At 43.6% G+C, this 16,019-nt stretch overlaps 1 protein-coding gene across 1 annotated transcript in view; it reads right to left on the bottom strand.

Annotated features, from left to right (window-relative positions):
• The window catches only part of CUBN (cubilin), a 264,469-nt gene extending 249,098 nt beyond the window's left edge, over nucleotides 1-15,371 (bottom strand). The window contains exons 1-8 of the mRNA XM_082649450.1: nucleotides 15,222-15,371; nucleotides 14,694-14,823; nucleotides 12,982-13,077; nucleotides 12,395-12,433; nucleotides 9,783-9,884; nucleotides 9,031-9,134; nucleotides 2,677-2,803; nucleotides 1,560-1,722 (exon numbers count right to left, since the gene is read on the bottom strand). Of these exons, the coding sequence (XP_082505576.1) occupies nucleotides 1,560-1,722; nucleotides 2,677-2,803; nucleotides 9,031-9,134; nucleotides 9,783-9,884; nucleotides 12,395-12,433; nucleotides 12,982-13,077; nucleotides 14,694-14,823; nucleotides 15,222-15,334 (874 nt within the window). The 5' untranslated portion in view covers nucleotides 15,335-15,371. The remainder of the gene's footprint in view (nucleotides 1-1,559; nucleotides 1,723-2,676; nucleotides 2,804-9,030; nucleotides 9,135-9,782; nucleotides 9,885-12,394; nucleotides 12,434-12,981; nucleotides 13,078-14,693; nucleotides 14,824-15,221) is intronic.
• Nucleotides 15,372-16,019: the final 648 nt, after the last annotated feature.

A 16,019-nucleotide genomic window follows, 5' to 3' on the forward strand; every position in this document is an offset into this window, starting at 1 on the left:
TTTAAATCCTTTAAAATATTTATTTTCTTTGATCTAAGTAGGGACCCCTTCTAAAAATCTACCTAAGAAAATTATCGTATTTGTGGGTGAATAATTGAATGCATAGAAAAAAGCTGGAAGGAAATACGTTCAAACATTAGTGGTGGTTCTGAGTGATGACTATATTTTTTTTCTGTTGTTTTTTTCATAATTTTATAGTTTCTTTATATTTTTTAAGAGCATATATTGCTTTGATATTCAGGGAAAACTAAGGTGACTGACAGGAAAACAAAAAGTTTGTGTTTCTCTTTTTCCTCTCCAACAATGAAAAGAAAAATGTAAGAACACCTTTGCCCAGGTTATACTTTAAATGATTTACTTTTCTGATTTCTAGTTTTTAAAGACTGTCATTGGCAAATTACCTTCAAGAACATGATTATTTGCACATTTTGCTTGCCCCTGAGAACTAAGAAGGAAAAGGTCTTGACGTGTTTTCTTCGATGTCTTTCTAGTTGTACAAGATCTAAACACGTAAGATGAAGAAAGTCACTAAACCAGACATTGCTAAGTGAACCAACAGGCACGTGAGGTTCCCTGGCAAGAGAGGATAAGGGAGAACCCAGCAGCTCAGCTCTCACCCAGAGCCAAGCAGACCTGGGTTTGGATCCTGACTGAGGCTAAGCTCTTAGATCTTGGGCAAGTTATTTACCTTCTCTGAGGTTCAAGTTTTTACACTTCGAAATGGGAATAACACTAATTCCTACCGTTTCTTGTTTCTGTTGTAGCTGCATGAATTAGAAATTGCCTAGCACAGTGCCTTAATGACATTCTCATAAGGAATAGCTGCCGTTATTATATTCTCCTTGGGTTCCGCTTTCTAAGAACACCCAGGGAGTGCAGACGGGCCTTGTAAACTCTCTGGGGTCTGGTCGATCGCTTACCAGTGCACCCAGAGCAGTGCTCAGCTCACAGTAGGTGCTCTGCAAGCATGCCTTGAAGGGAGGATGGTGATCTCACAGTAAGAAATGAAGCTTTGACTCAAACCCAGGCAGTCTCTGAGCCCTGAGTCCACATTCTCAGGGACCTACCCTGGAGGTTCGGTCTCTCTGGGTCTGTGATGGAGCTGGACGACCCTATTTACAGCCAGGCCCCAGGGTCTTCTAACGACACACCCAGGTGAGGACTACTGGACTCCAGTGAACACAGTCAGAGCTCAGTTTGCCCAAGTCTACAATCATCTGGTTCATACGAAACGTGGGACCAGAGCACATGTCTTTTGATCTCAAGTCTAATCGGTTCACAGCCATAGCAACCAAACGTTTGACCTCCCGAACTCTATGGCTAACCCTGGCCCCGAGATCTGACTCCGGCACACTTTGGGACAAACCCCCCATTTCTTCTGTTGAATTGCTGCAGCAGTAAGATGGCCTGGAGCGGGATTTAGTGCATCAGGACATGAAAGTGGATCGGAAGCTGTCCTGAAAATGGCATTCTTATCCCTCGGCAGTGGAAGGAACTTGGTTCTGGCGTTTTGCCTGGCTGCCAGGCATCTGTGGCCGGGTGGGGACACGTCCATATACCTGCGGGACAGGCGCCACAATAGAAGGAGCCCGGCGTGTTGAAACACTGCACAAGCGCTGAGCAGGGCGGAGGCCAGAGGCTGCACTCGTCTCTGTCCAGCGTGCAGGCCATGCTGTTCGACGGGGCCGTCCACCCGGCATCGCAGAGGCAGCTGTACTTGGGCTGGCAGGACGACAAGGGTGTGAGAAAAAGCAATCAAGGAAAATGAGCATGAAAAGCCTTTGAAAATCTCTCCAAGCCCACAGCTGATCTTTCCTCTAACGTTCATTTCCACGAGACCAATCGAGTGGCTTCTCTTTTTCTTCCCATATGATTAAGCATTTAGACCAGACCATGAAAAAAAGAGAAACGGCTTTATTTTAGAATAAGGGAAACCTGTCATTTGCCCCCAGAGATGCCTGGGAAAGAGTAACAACAATCAAGAGCTATAAGTCAATATAATTAAAGTCAATCAACTCAGCCTGCTCTGGTTTTAGAGGGAAAAACACCCATGTAGGCACAGACCTTGGAAAGTCAATTCTGTTTGTTTCCTTTTTGAAGGTTCCACCCACCACCACCCCTCTCACCACGGCTGGAAGGGAACCATTTTCCATCACATGGGCAGAAAAATAGAACTAAAAATAAAGACCGGAAGGTCTCCAGCAAGGCCAAGTGGGCCAGGGCTGGGTGACCTTGAAGGCCAGGAATCAAGGTCGCCAGGACCCAGAGCACAGGGGACGCTCAGGGAAGTGGAGTCTGCAGCAGTCACAGGGGCTCAGGGGCCAGAAAAATCCAGATTCCTTAAAATGGTTGCAAACAAGGGCAGGCCTTTTGTGTTGCCATGTCTTGTCAACGTTAAAACTCACAAGGCCAAGAGAAGGTCATGCCTCACAGGGAGATTCATGGACGAATCATAAAAAAAGAAAGCTCGGATTTATATAATGAAATCAACCTCTGGGTCCCGTTTTCTGTTTATTTATAGACAACGGTCACAACCTTCCTCATCTGAGGCCAGCTTAAGGGCAGGACGTGGCTCCCCTCTGCAGCCCCACAGGGTCCAGCTTGTACACAGCTACGCAGAGCGAGGAACTAATACCCAGGCCTCTCCCGAGGGGTCCCGCTCCGGAAGACACCCACCTCTCCAGCCTGCACTCGGACCAGATCCTCGCAGATGCCGTGGACACAGCGCACCTGGGAACCCCCCTCACAGTCATCGTATTTGGATGCACACTGGGGGCCGTGGGTGTCAGGCGAGCAGAGACAACTGTTGGTCACACAGAGCACAACGTCAGGACCTGTTTCTTAGCGTCAATAAAAAAAATAGCAGTAATTCCGATTGCGGGTCAGTGATCTTCACGTGGAATCATAAACCAGCAAACCAGACTTCCTGGCTGGCGTCTTGGGAGAAAATCACCGTGTGCTTCTTTAAGTGGCAGATTGAGTAAACGTGTTATCATCTCAAATATGGGGTGAGAGGGCACGACTACCACTATAAATTCTTCTGCTATCAGGTCATCAAACAGTGCTTTCAAAGGTCAGCCATCTATAAACTAAGGGGGACGGAGTTCATCGGGACGGTAAAGGGAGAGATCATCGCAGCCGTTCATAGGCCAACCAGCTGGACACGCCAGTAAGCACAGGTGACCTTGACTGAACGGATAAATTCCCGAATATTCTCTAGGCTTGCATAACCTCACGGACAGTGGTATATCCACATCTCAGAGTCTATGATGATGATGATTATACAAGGGCAACACTTCTATCCATAAGACAGGAGTTAACATAGTAACATGTCTTTCATTATCACATTGTAACTCACAAGATGTAATTAACACATATTACCTAAACTAGCTGTGGGTGTTTTGTCATGAGATTTCAGTTCAGTAATAATCAAATAAGCGAAGTTGTTTTAAGCTATGGTAATCTTAAAGTTGCTGCGTTAGTTTTATATCTGTCCTGCAGCTTCAGAGGGAACGTGGATGGTGTGAGATGGCTGGGGGAAGTGGGTGGGGGAGGTGGAGGAATCGCTGAGCTACACTTCTTTACACAGGTCTGAGCACAGCTGATGGAGTGAGAGCCAGGCCCGCAGGGCACTGTTTGCCTGACTTGAGCCATGCTGGCCATTGGGGCCGAGGGCAGAGTCAAGGTACAAGGAGGACCTGTGTGGCCATGGACCGTGAACTAGTTTCTGAGTGTTCTGGAAAAGGGGCCGGTCTACCTGGTAAAGAAACTTTTTTTTTTTTTGGCGGTACGCGGGCCTCTCACTGTTGTGGCCTCTCCCGTTGTGGAGCAGCACAGGCTCCGGACGCGCAGGCTCAGCGGCCATGGTTCACAGGCCCAGCCGCTCCGCGGCATGTGGGATCTTCCCGGACTGGGGCACGAACCCGTGTCCCCAGCATCGGCAGGCGGACTCTCAACCACTGCGCCACCAGGGAAGCCCTAAGGAAGCTCTTTTAACGATACGTGCTGAGGCACAAAGAGCTCAGCTGATGTCCATGGATAAAAACAAATGTGTGATTGGCAGTGAGGGAAAGGGGAGCTTGGCTGTTGGAGAAGCTCTAGGAGCCACACTCTGGGCACAGAACTCTGTGCAGCCGTGGAGGCCCCAGAAACAACTGCTGCGGTGGCACCTTCGAGTGGGTTCTAAGGAAGAAAGAGACCAACGAATGTGGCCAGAGATGGAGAGTCAGAGTATGGTGAATACCATTCAGGCACTCACATGTGGGGTTGCCAGGCCTAGCAAATAAAGATACAGGATGCCCGGTTTAAAATTTGCATTTCAGATAAATACTTTTTTGGTATAAGTGTGTCCCATGCAATTTGCAACATCAATAACTAATTCTGTAAAACCTGTTCCATTAATAAATCACATTTCTGAGCATTCCAAGGTTGCCTTTCTCATTAAGGTCACAGATTGATAGCAATATATGATTAAACTTCAAAAGAAATTCAATTATTCATTCCTTACCCATAGCTGTTTATCTTCTTCTCATCTCTCTTTTTCCACACTCCCCCTCTCATATTCTCTTCCCTTTCCTCTTCACTCTCCCAGCCTTACACAGAATATTCTTTCAGACAATTTAATTAGACTCTTGGAGACGGCAGGACTTTGGACCATCTCTTGCACACGTTTGAGGATCTGATCCAGGTGGCTTCCTGGCTAAAAGTTTATTTTACCAGCACCTCCACCCACCAAAAGAAAATTTTTTTAATCTTTAAACCAACTATTACTAGCTTTCTGAGTCTGTGATGTATGAGAAGTCTGAGTATTCAGGAACCCATGGGACAAGACTGCCTAGGTCTTGACCCTTCCTGTTAACTCTTCACCTTAGACCATGTAATAATAACTCCCTCTGCCTCTGTTTCTTGTAAAATATAAGTGCCAATCTACGAACACTATTTTCACCTTGGGGTCTAAAGGCATTTTCCTGTAGGAAGTGCTCAGGAAAGTGTGCATTTATCTTATCACTAAGTGCTTTACTACTGGAAAAGGACTTGAAATTTGAGAAGAGCTGCAGTTAAATCCTCTCTTCCTTCTCCCTTGCTATTGTCATTCGGAGAAGAATATATTTTAATCCTGCAGCACTTCCCTAATGAGCTACAAAGTATACTTCTTTCATTAAGTTTAGATAACACGAGGAGAAGAAGAAAGCCTAAGGGGAGGAAGGAAGCCAAATACAAGAGCAATTTCCTTACTATGATCCTCAAAGACAAATATTTTTAATCCCATTTTACTGGCAAGGTTCAAATTGCCCAAGGCACAGAATTAGCAATTGGCAGAAGATGAATTAAAACGTAGGTCAGTGTTATCCCTGTACTATTGTTTTTCCACATCGCATTCCCATGTTCTGAAAGGGACAGTTAGTTGAAGACTTTCCATTTTTACATGTCTTTTTAACGTAACAGTGTTTGCATGCAAAATGTATATTCTCAAGGTGTCTGGATACACCCTTAAGGAAAAAGAGTAGTGAATTATATGCCTCCCTGAAGAAGTCACTTTTGTAACGACCTTCTATGGCTGATTTGGTCCCAGCAGAAGAAAAACTAGGCTTTTCCATCTTCAAAAACGCTGCAAGTGCATTTGGCAGGTGAGACGAGGTCACATATATTTTCATGGTCATAGTTTAACTTGTGTTGGTTCCGTGGTTCAATATTAATATAACTGACTAACTAAAAGATGTAATACGTTTAATACTTAACTACAATCTGAGCTAAAACCAGACGATCCTCCATCATAAGCTCTGCCTGTTTTAAAATCTACCAGTGATAAGAATGGAAATAAGTAAAATAAAATATGATAAACACCATTGTGTTCTTGGAGAAAAAACAAAAAACTCAACTTTTTTTTTTTTTTTTGCCCTAGAAAGCCTTCTAGATCTGAGCCTGAGGTATATAACATGCACCGTCCATGCATGGCAAATGTGGGTCCCACGGACTGTCTTACACCCATAGTCAGCAGGAAACAATAGGAATCACTTCTTCAGAATAAAGAGGCAATAACAGTATCGAGAACTGGCAAAACATTACCTGTGAGCTGTCTGAGCGCTTGGGACAAGACCACGAGCCACAGGAGTCGGGGAAACAGACGATGGTTTTTCCTGCTCTACTTTCGTTACTCCAAGAAAGAATTTTTACCAGAAATTTTTCTGTGAAATGGGGCTTCCAATGAATTAGTATTTGCATAGCGCTTTGTCTTTCAAAGGTCTTTATAATTAAAAGTTATTAATCCCCGTAAATAAAGACTCCTTTGTCTCCCTCAAGTGAGTGGGCTCTAAGAGTCAGAGAATGGAGAAGCCTGCAAATCCAGAGCAAACCCTGCTCGCCACAGACACATGTCTGCACACCCAGATTACCCGACAGGGTCTCAAGCTTGCCTTCATCCACTGCCCACAGAAGTTTCCAGAAGGGGCTTCTAGTCTCAGGGAAGCTACTGATTAACAAGGATTTCACCTCACGTAATCAGTAGAACTCGAGAAAATATCTAAAGGATCTTTGTTTCATTCCACATAGATTCCACAGAGCAAGCGTTTAATCTTATGCTCATGTACATTTTTCGATATATGCTCTTTTATTCCTTCAGAAAGACTTCATCATATGCCTGAATGAAAGTATTTAGGTCACAGATAATCAGCTGGAATTTGTGAGGCTTCATAAAGCATCCCCACAGCAAGAAGAAACCAGAGTGAAGTGCTGTGCTCCCTAGCGTACTCCAGCAACGCTATGAAGGGCAGAAACTAGAAACCAAAACCATTCCCAGGGTCAGCACAATCAGGCCCCGGGCTTTCTTTGATAGGACGGTGCAAGAGGAAATAATTCAGTGCTGCCCTATCCAGTTGAATCTGCCATTTAGGCAGCTCTCAACAAATACAATGGCCTCCCTCCCTTCTCTCTCTCTCTCTCTCTCTCTCTCTCTCTCTCCCCCCCTCCCTCCCTCCCTCCCTCCTTCTCGTTTGTATCTGGAAAAATTAACCTCTGACATGCAGCAAATACTTGTGTTAAAATTTTTCTTTTCTTTTCCATTTTGCAGGGGTAAAAATACAAGTTTGTCCTGGGGGGGAAAAAAACGATTTTGGCTTCGTCTATGGGTCTCCACTCCCTGCTGCACACATCTGTTATTGTGTTGACTTGCAAGACTCCAGAAGACAGTGATGATAACACAAGATCAAGAGTGAGAACTAATCTCCAGGACATTCCTCAGTAACGGGAAGGCGGGATGATTCGTGCTAGGAGTGATTTGCCACTGATATCTGCAAGCAGCAATTCTCATTGATAAATGCCCATAAACAGAAATGAGGAGATAATGCTTTCAAGGCAATGAAAGATTAGACCTGCATTCTGGATCTGGCCCAAGCTTGAATGTTTATAAAAGCAGGGATCAGGGGGTTCCTTTAAATGAGAAACAAAATCCAGAGAGCAAAAGGCTCTTTAATAATGTAATAGTTCATTTACATCACAGGCGGTACAATGTGCGTGACACTTAAACTCACAGACACATCCACCAGAAGCCTGAATGAGTTAAGTTTGTAACTTGCAATGAGCAAACATTTTTAACATCAGGTCAAAAGAACAAAAGGATCAACTAAATGAAAAAGAGGAAGATTGCAGTTGCTCTTTGAGAAAATCATGTGTTAACAGATGACAAGGCCAAAACCAAAATTACTGTGCTCATTTTTGCTGGAAAGGTCAGAATGGATTGTTACAAGGGACTTGAAGAACAAGACATCAGGGACACTAGCGAGAGAGTAAATAATTGCTCTTTACTCCAGTGAGGTCACACCCAGAGATTTTGTCATAACAGAACCAATTTCTTTATCTTTTAATAATCACAGAATATAGGAGATCCACCAAACTATAGGGAAAGATAATGTCTAGAGGTTTGAGGGTTTTTTAAAGTGATTTTTAAGAAACTACAGAAACAGTCTGACATTGACCCGCCATACATGTTTGGACTTGATTATTTAACAAGATAGTGCATCAGCCAGTGTAGCTTTAAAGACCAACATTCCTAGAGTTTGAAGGGAACATGGACGCATCGGGATACCTGAGTCGGCTTCGTAAGGGAAGGGGAGTTTTCCTGCAGAGGGCGATGCCTGAGTGGAGCTCGACAGTGCTGCGGACGAGCCATGTGACAGAGGCAATCAGAAGAGAAGATGGGGGAGGCCTGACGACTGTGGTGAGGGCCTGATGGCCAACTGAAGAAAGACAGTGAGCGCTAACCGCGTGAAGAAAACCTCGGTTCAATCTCTGCTCTGGTTACGGCTAACACTGCACTTAGCGCTTGAATGGAGATGTCCTGATGTGATCTGTCAGCTCTCCGCTCTGTGGAGTGAGGGCAGCAGGGGCTCGCTGGTATGCGGGGGGTGGGGGGGGGTCCCTCCCTCTACTATGTAAGGCTCCTCAGTGGCTGCCGCTTTGATGCTGTGACTCCTACTAACCCTTCAGCCTCATCTTGCCCCGGGCCATCCTCACTCTACCCCAGCCATGGTGGCCTCCTTCTCGTTCCTCAGAGATTCCAGAGAAAGAATTTCTTCGTGGGGTGAGAGCTGAGGTCACACAAGCTTTCTTCCATCTAAGTCAATAGCTATGTGTATGTTCAATGAGCACCACGTGACTTCCCCAGGGAGCACCTAATTTTGCTGGTAATACAGATACTTAATCTTGGACACTTTTAACCAGGGGATGTGTTAGTCCTTAAAAAACACACCCTAATATTTTTTTAAAAAAACAAAAAAACAGGCAAAAGTGACAGTTTTGAGCTAAAGCTTTAAGAGACGTTACATATTTCTGTTTAACTCTCTGGGGGCTTTTGACCTTGGCCATGAGAAGGACATTTCTCAGGCAGCTGGGATACCTCCAGCCCACACCTAAGAACGAGACCTGCAGACCAAACCGAAATGAGGCAGAGCCACCGTGGCTAATATGCAGACCTGTGAGTATGAAAAATAAATACTTACTGGTTTAAGAAAAAAAAAAGGAAAGAAAAAAAGTTACCTGTAACTTCCTTCTGTATTTATACACGTGGCTCCATTCTGGCAGCCCAAGGGTGTTCCTGAGTAAATCTCACATTCGTTAACGTCAACGGAGCACAGAGGACCCTGCGTTCAGACAAAGAACAAAGTCAAGTGTCGCAGGTCACAGAGGCATCCGGGGCCAGTCTTCACAGGATACGATGAAGGATTTAAACACGGACAGGAAAGAAATCCTTGGTCGAGCCAAATACATTAAAATTGAGACTGGTCTCCAGTCATCCTTCCTCTGGAACTCAGGTATGGCCCAACAGAGACAAAGAGCTCTTCGCGGATCACACCAGTCACAAGAGAAGAATCCTTATACAGGCTAACCCTCATTTCACTATCGAGCTCTGCCTGGGAATAGTCACATAATTTCTTTTTAATGCACATGTCAGGAACATGTTCACCATTAATAGAAAAGGGCAGGAAAATGTACAGGCTATATCAAGATTTGTTCAGTACTTTCAAGGCTGAACAATTTAAATTCATGCTAGCCCGAATAACATGTAGTATCCAATCCAGTGAACCCTCCTTAAGATGGCTTAGTATTCAGTGGGGGATAGAATCATGCCTGCCGCTGTTTGGATGCTGGCGTACATGGTGTCATTCATTCTGATTCAGGAGACCACAGAATCCTAGAAACCTTGGATGGAGAATTAAATATGTCTGAAGGACTCCAAGGAAACCACCGATGCTGACTCACCATCCTTAACCAAAGCCCGAGTGACTCACCTTCCACTGTGAGGGACAGATACAGAAGAAGGAATCCTGGAGATTGAGGCAGGTTCCCCCGTGCTGACACGGATTGCTGCTGCAGACCTTTCTGTCATGTGTCTGAAACAAAGACAGGAGGGTCAGCGAGACAATCGTGCTTTCCGTGTTCCAGAGCGGGTATGTGTATAAAACTACATTTTACTCCTGATCAATGGAGGGTCTTCCTCCAGACTTTCAATCCATTACTTAAATTCTTCTTCATATCAACTCTCTTATGAAAAAACAAAGCATTTGATATCATCAGGCCTATTCACATTCCTTCACTATTAACGTGCATTTAACCAGGGATGGGATGAGGCATGAGTGGCAGGCGAGGATTCTCACTCTACTCTTTGGAAAAGCATTGTTCACCTGACAAACGTACGTTGGTGGACACGGGTCCAGATTTCAGCTGTGGGAATCACATGGACGTTTCTCTTGTTCCGGTTCTGTTGCTGTTGTTCTTATCTTTGGTGCCTCCAGATAAGCATTTGAAATAGGATCATCTTTTGCTGCCACCCCTCCTCCCCTGGGTTAAGATAACTGAACTCTTTTCACTCCAGGACCCTTTATTGGAAATGTGGCCTGTTAGATACACCCTCCAGTCTCGTGCTCACATGACTGCTTTCAGACCAGAGTCACAGACAGACCTGCCTTTGTCTATAGAACCTGGGGAATCTTACCCTATGTCAGCTACCAGTTCCAGTCTTGTAAGATATGTAATGCCTTTGGGGGCAGAGGAAACTTCTTTAGAGAGGACAAGTGATTATGCAAGGAAAGCTATCCCGTTAATTTCACCTAATCTTTGTCTAATTCTGTTTTAAAAATTAAAATAGGGGCAAATTATTCTTCACATTAAAAAAAAATATTTGGTGACTCAGAGAGAAAATGAAGTCTGTTCCCTCCGTTTGCAGATGAAACTGAGAGCAGAGGATGGCAGGCTGACTCAGCACCATTTAGTGCAAAGCCCATTCTCTCTCCACCTTTGTAATAAGTCAGGTGCCCATACCTTTGGGGGTCTCTTTCTGGCCTCTGTTTTCTTGCATTATTCTGTCTATCTTTGTGCCAGTACCACAATTAGCTCTGTTCATCACAGGATACTATTAAAAATTAACCACAAACTCACTTAGAGTTTTTTCTGGCATACAAGACAACGCTGAGGATGAAAAACTCAAAAGCCCACGGGGGCCCAGCAGGAAGTGGGATCCGCAAGCAGTCAGGAGGAAGACAATAGGGAACTCGGGGGACTGTGGTGCCCAGAGCGCACTTGCCCCATCCAAAGGCAGGCAGGCACTTCCATTCCTAAATCATTAAAAACTCTTCCCAGGGGGATGGGCAGAGGGAGGACAGTCTGAGCTAATTGGACCATGGCCTCCAGTTCTTGACCTTTGGTGGGAATGAAGAAGCACTCTAGGAGACTGAAAACTCTCGTGCTGTGCCGTGCTCATTTCTAATTCCTCAGCTACTCCATAAAAAGATAAAAGGCTGAAAGGGCAATTTATTAACAAAGCCAGCAAAAAGAATACATGAACTTGTTCACCAATTGTAAAACACTGAAGTAGAGGACAACATGTGAAGCATAATCAAAAACAGACCAAGAATATTAGAGCAGGGATTCTTAACCTGGAATTCCCTTGCTTCTTTTCAAAATTTAAAATATGGAGACCTTCTATGCATTTCTCTGCGTGGAAGCTTACAGCTCCCATGAAAGTCTCAAAAATGTCAGCTCCCTACAAAAGGGATAAGAAGTCTAAAATCACAAGGACTAGTTTACAAGCATGTAGTAAAGTTATGGAAGGTTTATTCTAATCAATTGTTCAGATTTAATTACCAGCAAATATACTTTTAAGATTTGGAATATTTTGAGATACATCCTAGACTTCTAAGTTTAACGTTAGAGAAAATGTAAGGCCTTGGAAAGCCGAGGCCTGGATGCCTGAATCGGCAAGTTGGGTGGTCGCTAGCTGGCCAGCTTCAGCCTAAAGTTGCACGGTTAAAAAGCGCCAGCAGAAGAGGCAGAGCACATGGACGGCTAAACTCAGAGTCAGAGGACTTCACATGCCCAGCGACCTTCATCTCTCTGAGGCTCACTTTGCTTCATCTGTGTCCTGGGAAGCATGACTTGTGATGAGAATTAAATGAACTGATTTACAAAACAGAGAGTCACAGATGTAGAAAACAATCTTATGGTTACCAGGAGGAAAAGGTGGGGGGAGGGATAAATTGGGAGATTGGGATTGACATAGACACACTACTATATAGAAAACAGGTAACTAATAAGGACCTACCGTAGAGCACGAGGAACTCTACGCAATACTCTGTAATGACCTATATGGGAAAAGAATCTGAAAAAGAGTGGATATATGTAGATGCATAACTGAGTCACTTTGCTGTACAGCAGAGACTAACACAGCATTGTACATCAACTATACTCCAAAAAAATTTTTTTTAATTGTGATGAGAATTAAATCATGGAAAAAGCAAAGTCCTTGATATTGATTCTCCATCCACCTTAAGAATACCAGCTCCATCAATGATTCTAGTGTATTTTCAATGAAAGATGTTGGCTCTCTAGTAGGTACGGGACTCACCTGCTGTAAGCTTTGAAATTTTCTCTCAAGATCCACGAGCTAGCAGTGGGGAGGAGAAAACATCCGTTAGCTGGTTCAAAGGCACGTCACATATAATGTTAGCCTGTGACATATTTTCCTAACACCTTCTGCTGCGGACTTACTTTATCTGTTTGTTCCTTTTCTTATTGCCTTTTCCCTCCTCCTTTCTCTCCCCTCCAGGCTTCCCTTCCTTCCTACTCTCTTCCACGGCATGCATTTTTTTTTTTTTTAAGAAGTACAACCCAATGATAAGTTGCTTCGTTGATTCTCTGTGCATGGTGACTCTGGGAATTTTCCTAAGTGACAGTGATCCAACCACCTTGTGCTATCAGCACGTGAGCAAAGCCAACTTACTCCACAAGCTCTGGTCACAGAACTTCCAACCGCGGTCCATCACCACCTCTACACCCTCCACTAGAGCTGGGTCATTTAACCAAAAAGCCCACGATCACAGCACTACATTTCTAAAGAGGATACACGTTTGGTATATCTTCTGAAAAAGAATTATTTACAAGGTTGAATTAAGGAGAACCCATTTGCTCTGAGGGTGGGGAGGTCAGACTCACCTTGGAATCGAGCTGGTGGATTTGACTGGAAATATTCTGAGGCAGACCAATTGCACCTCTTTTTAAGTTCGTTATATCATCTTTGTTTTCCTGGATCTAATTTTAAAAAGGAGAAGAAAAAGGAGGAGGAAGAGAACGCTAGTGAAAGAATCATGTATATAAGAATAACATTTTTAAAATTTGAGTAGTATATTCTATTTTAAGCCCCGAGCTCTCGCCCATTATTAGAAAAACCAGAACAATGCCACGTATAATAAACATTGGACTAAAATGGCCGTGGCATAATTCCATTTACCCTTTCAGTGGCAATATATCAAGGAATTTTCCACCTGCATATTCTCCCTTTAGAATGCACGTAAAGAGGCCTGGCTTGGAATGAGACTGTTCAGGTTTTAAGTCTTGGCTCAGCCATTTAATGTATGTCTTCGGACATGTGGCTGCAGAGATCCTCTACCTCCCTTACTGAAGGGGTAAGCGTAACGCCAACCTCATGGGGCAGCTGCGAGGGTTAGAGGAGACAATGCACACAAAGTGCTGAGCACAGCGGATAGCCCATAATAAGCTCTAAATACCAACTTCTAACATTACGACGGATAGGCCTGCGTGATGCAGAAAACAATGAGCACTGAAAGCATTCAATAAGACAGGAGAATAACTGGCCAAGTCTGTTGTGTGGCAAAAGTAAACTGGTCACATCTACCACTTTCTATGGTCCCCCTCCATCCTCGGTCCCCTTTAAAGAGGCCCCACTATCACCCTCTGCACCTTCTGTGGATTACAGTAAATAAGCCTACACAGTGAGCCACTTCCTGCTAGAAATACTACCTGTACCCCTCATTAACCCTAGGGCATTGTTCTTTCCAAGGACTTGTTTCACCTCCGATATGTTCCCTGTGCTAAAGATTCAAAGTACAGATTAACACAGGCCTCTTTCTCACACCAGTTAGAATGGGCATCATCAGAAAATCTACAAACAATTAACGCTGGAGAGGGTGTGGAGAAAAGGGAACCCTCTTGCACTGTTGGTGGGAATGTAAATTGATACAGCTCTATGGAGAACAGTATGGAGGTTCCTTAAAAAACTACAAATAGAATTACCATATGACCCAGCAATCCCACTACTGGGCATATACCCTGAGAAAACCATAATTCAAAAAGACACATGCACCCCAATGTTCATTGCAGCACTATTTACAATAGCCAGGTCACGGAAGCAACCTAAATGCCCATTGACAGACGAATGGATAAAGAAGATGTGGTACATATCTACAATGGAATATTACTCAGCCATAAGAAGGAACAAAATTGGGTCATTTGTAGAGACGTGGATGGAGCTAGAGACTGTCATACAGAGTGGAGTATGTCAGAAAGAGAAAAACAAATATATATTAACTCATATATGTGGAATCTAGAAAAATGGTACAGATGAACTGGTTTGCAGGGCAGATATAGAGACACAGATGTAGAGAACAAACGTATGGACACCAAGGGGGGAAAGTGGCAGGGGGTGGTGGTGGTGGTGTGACGAATTGGGAGATTGGGATTGACATGTATGCACTAATATGTATAAAATAGATAACTAATAAGAACCTGCTGTATAAAAAATAATAATAAAATAAATTTTAAAAACCAAAAAAACCCCACAGGCCTGTTCAATCAAGTAACCATATACAAACACACAAAGCTACGTCAATGCATTTCCAGTGTATTACCTGATGTAAACATTCGCCAAGGTCTTCATCATTTAATTTAATTTTTCCCCGGGATCCAGTTCTAAATTCAATGTTTTGAGCTGATCCAGTAAGAAACACTAAATTCCCTCTCTCTGCAGTCATTCGAGGTCTGCATAATCCAAGCCAGAGAATGTATCGGTGATTATGGCACATAGCTTTGAAGTCTAAAGAACAGAGTTTCTCAGCGACTAACGACAGACTGCATACACCTTTGCTTTGTGGTCAACTCAGCCAAATTCTCCCTGCCCATCTGCCATTTCTTTCTTTGCAAATTTCCTGGAGATATCTCCTAGGAATTGTATGCTTGCCTAATTTGCAAAATGATAAATGGAAAGTTTGTGTATAAAAAGATACTTCCATACAACCATACAACTGTTTTCCCCTAACTGTTTTTAACATCATTGTTTTCCTCAAGAAAAATTACACCTTTGCTTACCTGGTTATTTGTGAAAACTGATGAGGACCCACCCTAGTCCATCAGCAGAAATAATCCATGTGTCTACTTACTGTTGGAGGTCAGTATTTCTTTTTTGTCTCTGCAGCGCAAGTCCTCCAGCTTCACCATGTGATTCAGCAAATGTCAATAAAATAACCAAACTCCAAAGAAAAAGTGAGGACATCTTCCTCACCAACCTCCAAGGTTGTCAGGTAGGAGGGAGGCCGCTCTACCCAACTGAGTGTGGCCGTTTGGAAAAAGCAAACCAGGCAGACGTACTTTGACCAGTGGGATGTCCTGCAGTTTTCATATCTTCCTTCTTTGCCCTAGAAGGCTACGTTATTTCTTCTTCCTGAGGGATGTAAATGATCTTAGATCTTCAGGACTCTTCAACTCGTGAGAGGGCAAAATCTACTTCTAAGTGATGCACAACTTAATCATTATCTGTTCGACCTTTGAAATGGTAAGAAATTGCTTTGGAAACATCCACTAAAACAATTCTTGCTTAAGAAGTAGCCACCTTTCAGCAAATGCTTCTGGGAAAATGGGATATCCACATGCAAAAGGATAAATTTGGACCCTGACCTTATATTATATAGAAAAATTAACTCAAAATGAACCAAATACCTAAATATAGGAGATAAAACCATAACATTCTTAGGAAAAAACATAGGGGGAAGCTTCATCACATTGGATTCTGCAATGATTTCTCTGATGTGACTCCAAGAGCACAGCAACAAAAGAGAAAAAGAATAGATGAATTGGACTGCTTCAAAATGAAAAACTTCTGTATATTAAAGGACACTATCAACAGAGTGAAAAGGCAACTCAAAGAATGGGAAAAAATTTGCAAATCGTATACATGAGAA

Source organism: Grampus griseus (genome assembly GCF_964374135.1).
Source record: "Grampus griseus genome assembly, chromosome: 2".
In the NCBI taxonomy this organism is placed as follows: domain Eukaryota; kingdom Metazoa; phylum Chordata; class Mammalia; order Artiodactyla; family Delphinidae; genus Grampus; species Grampus griseus.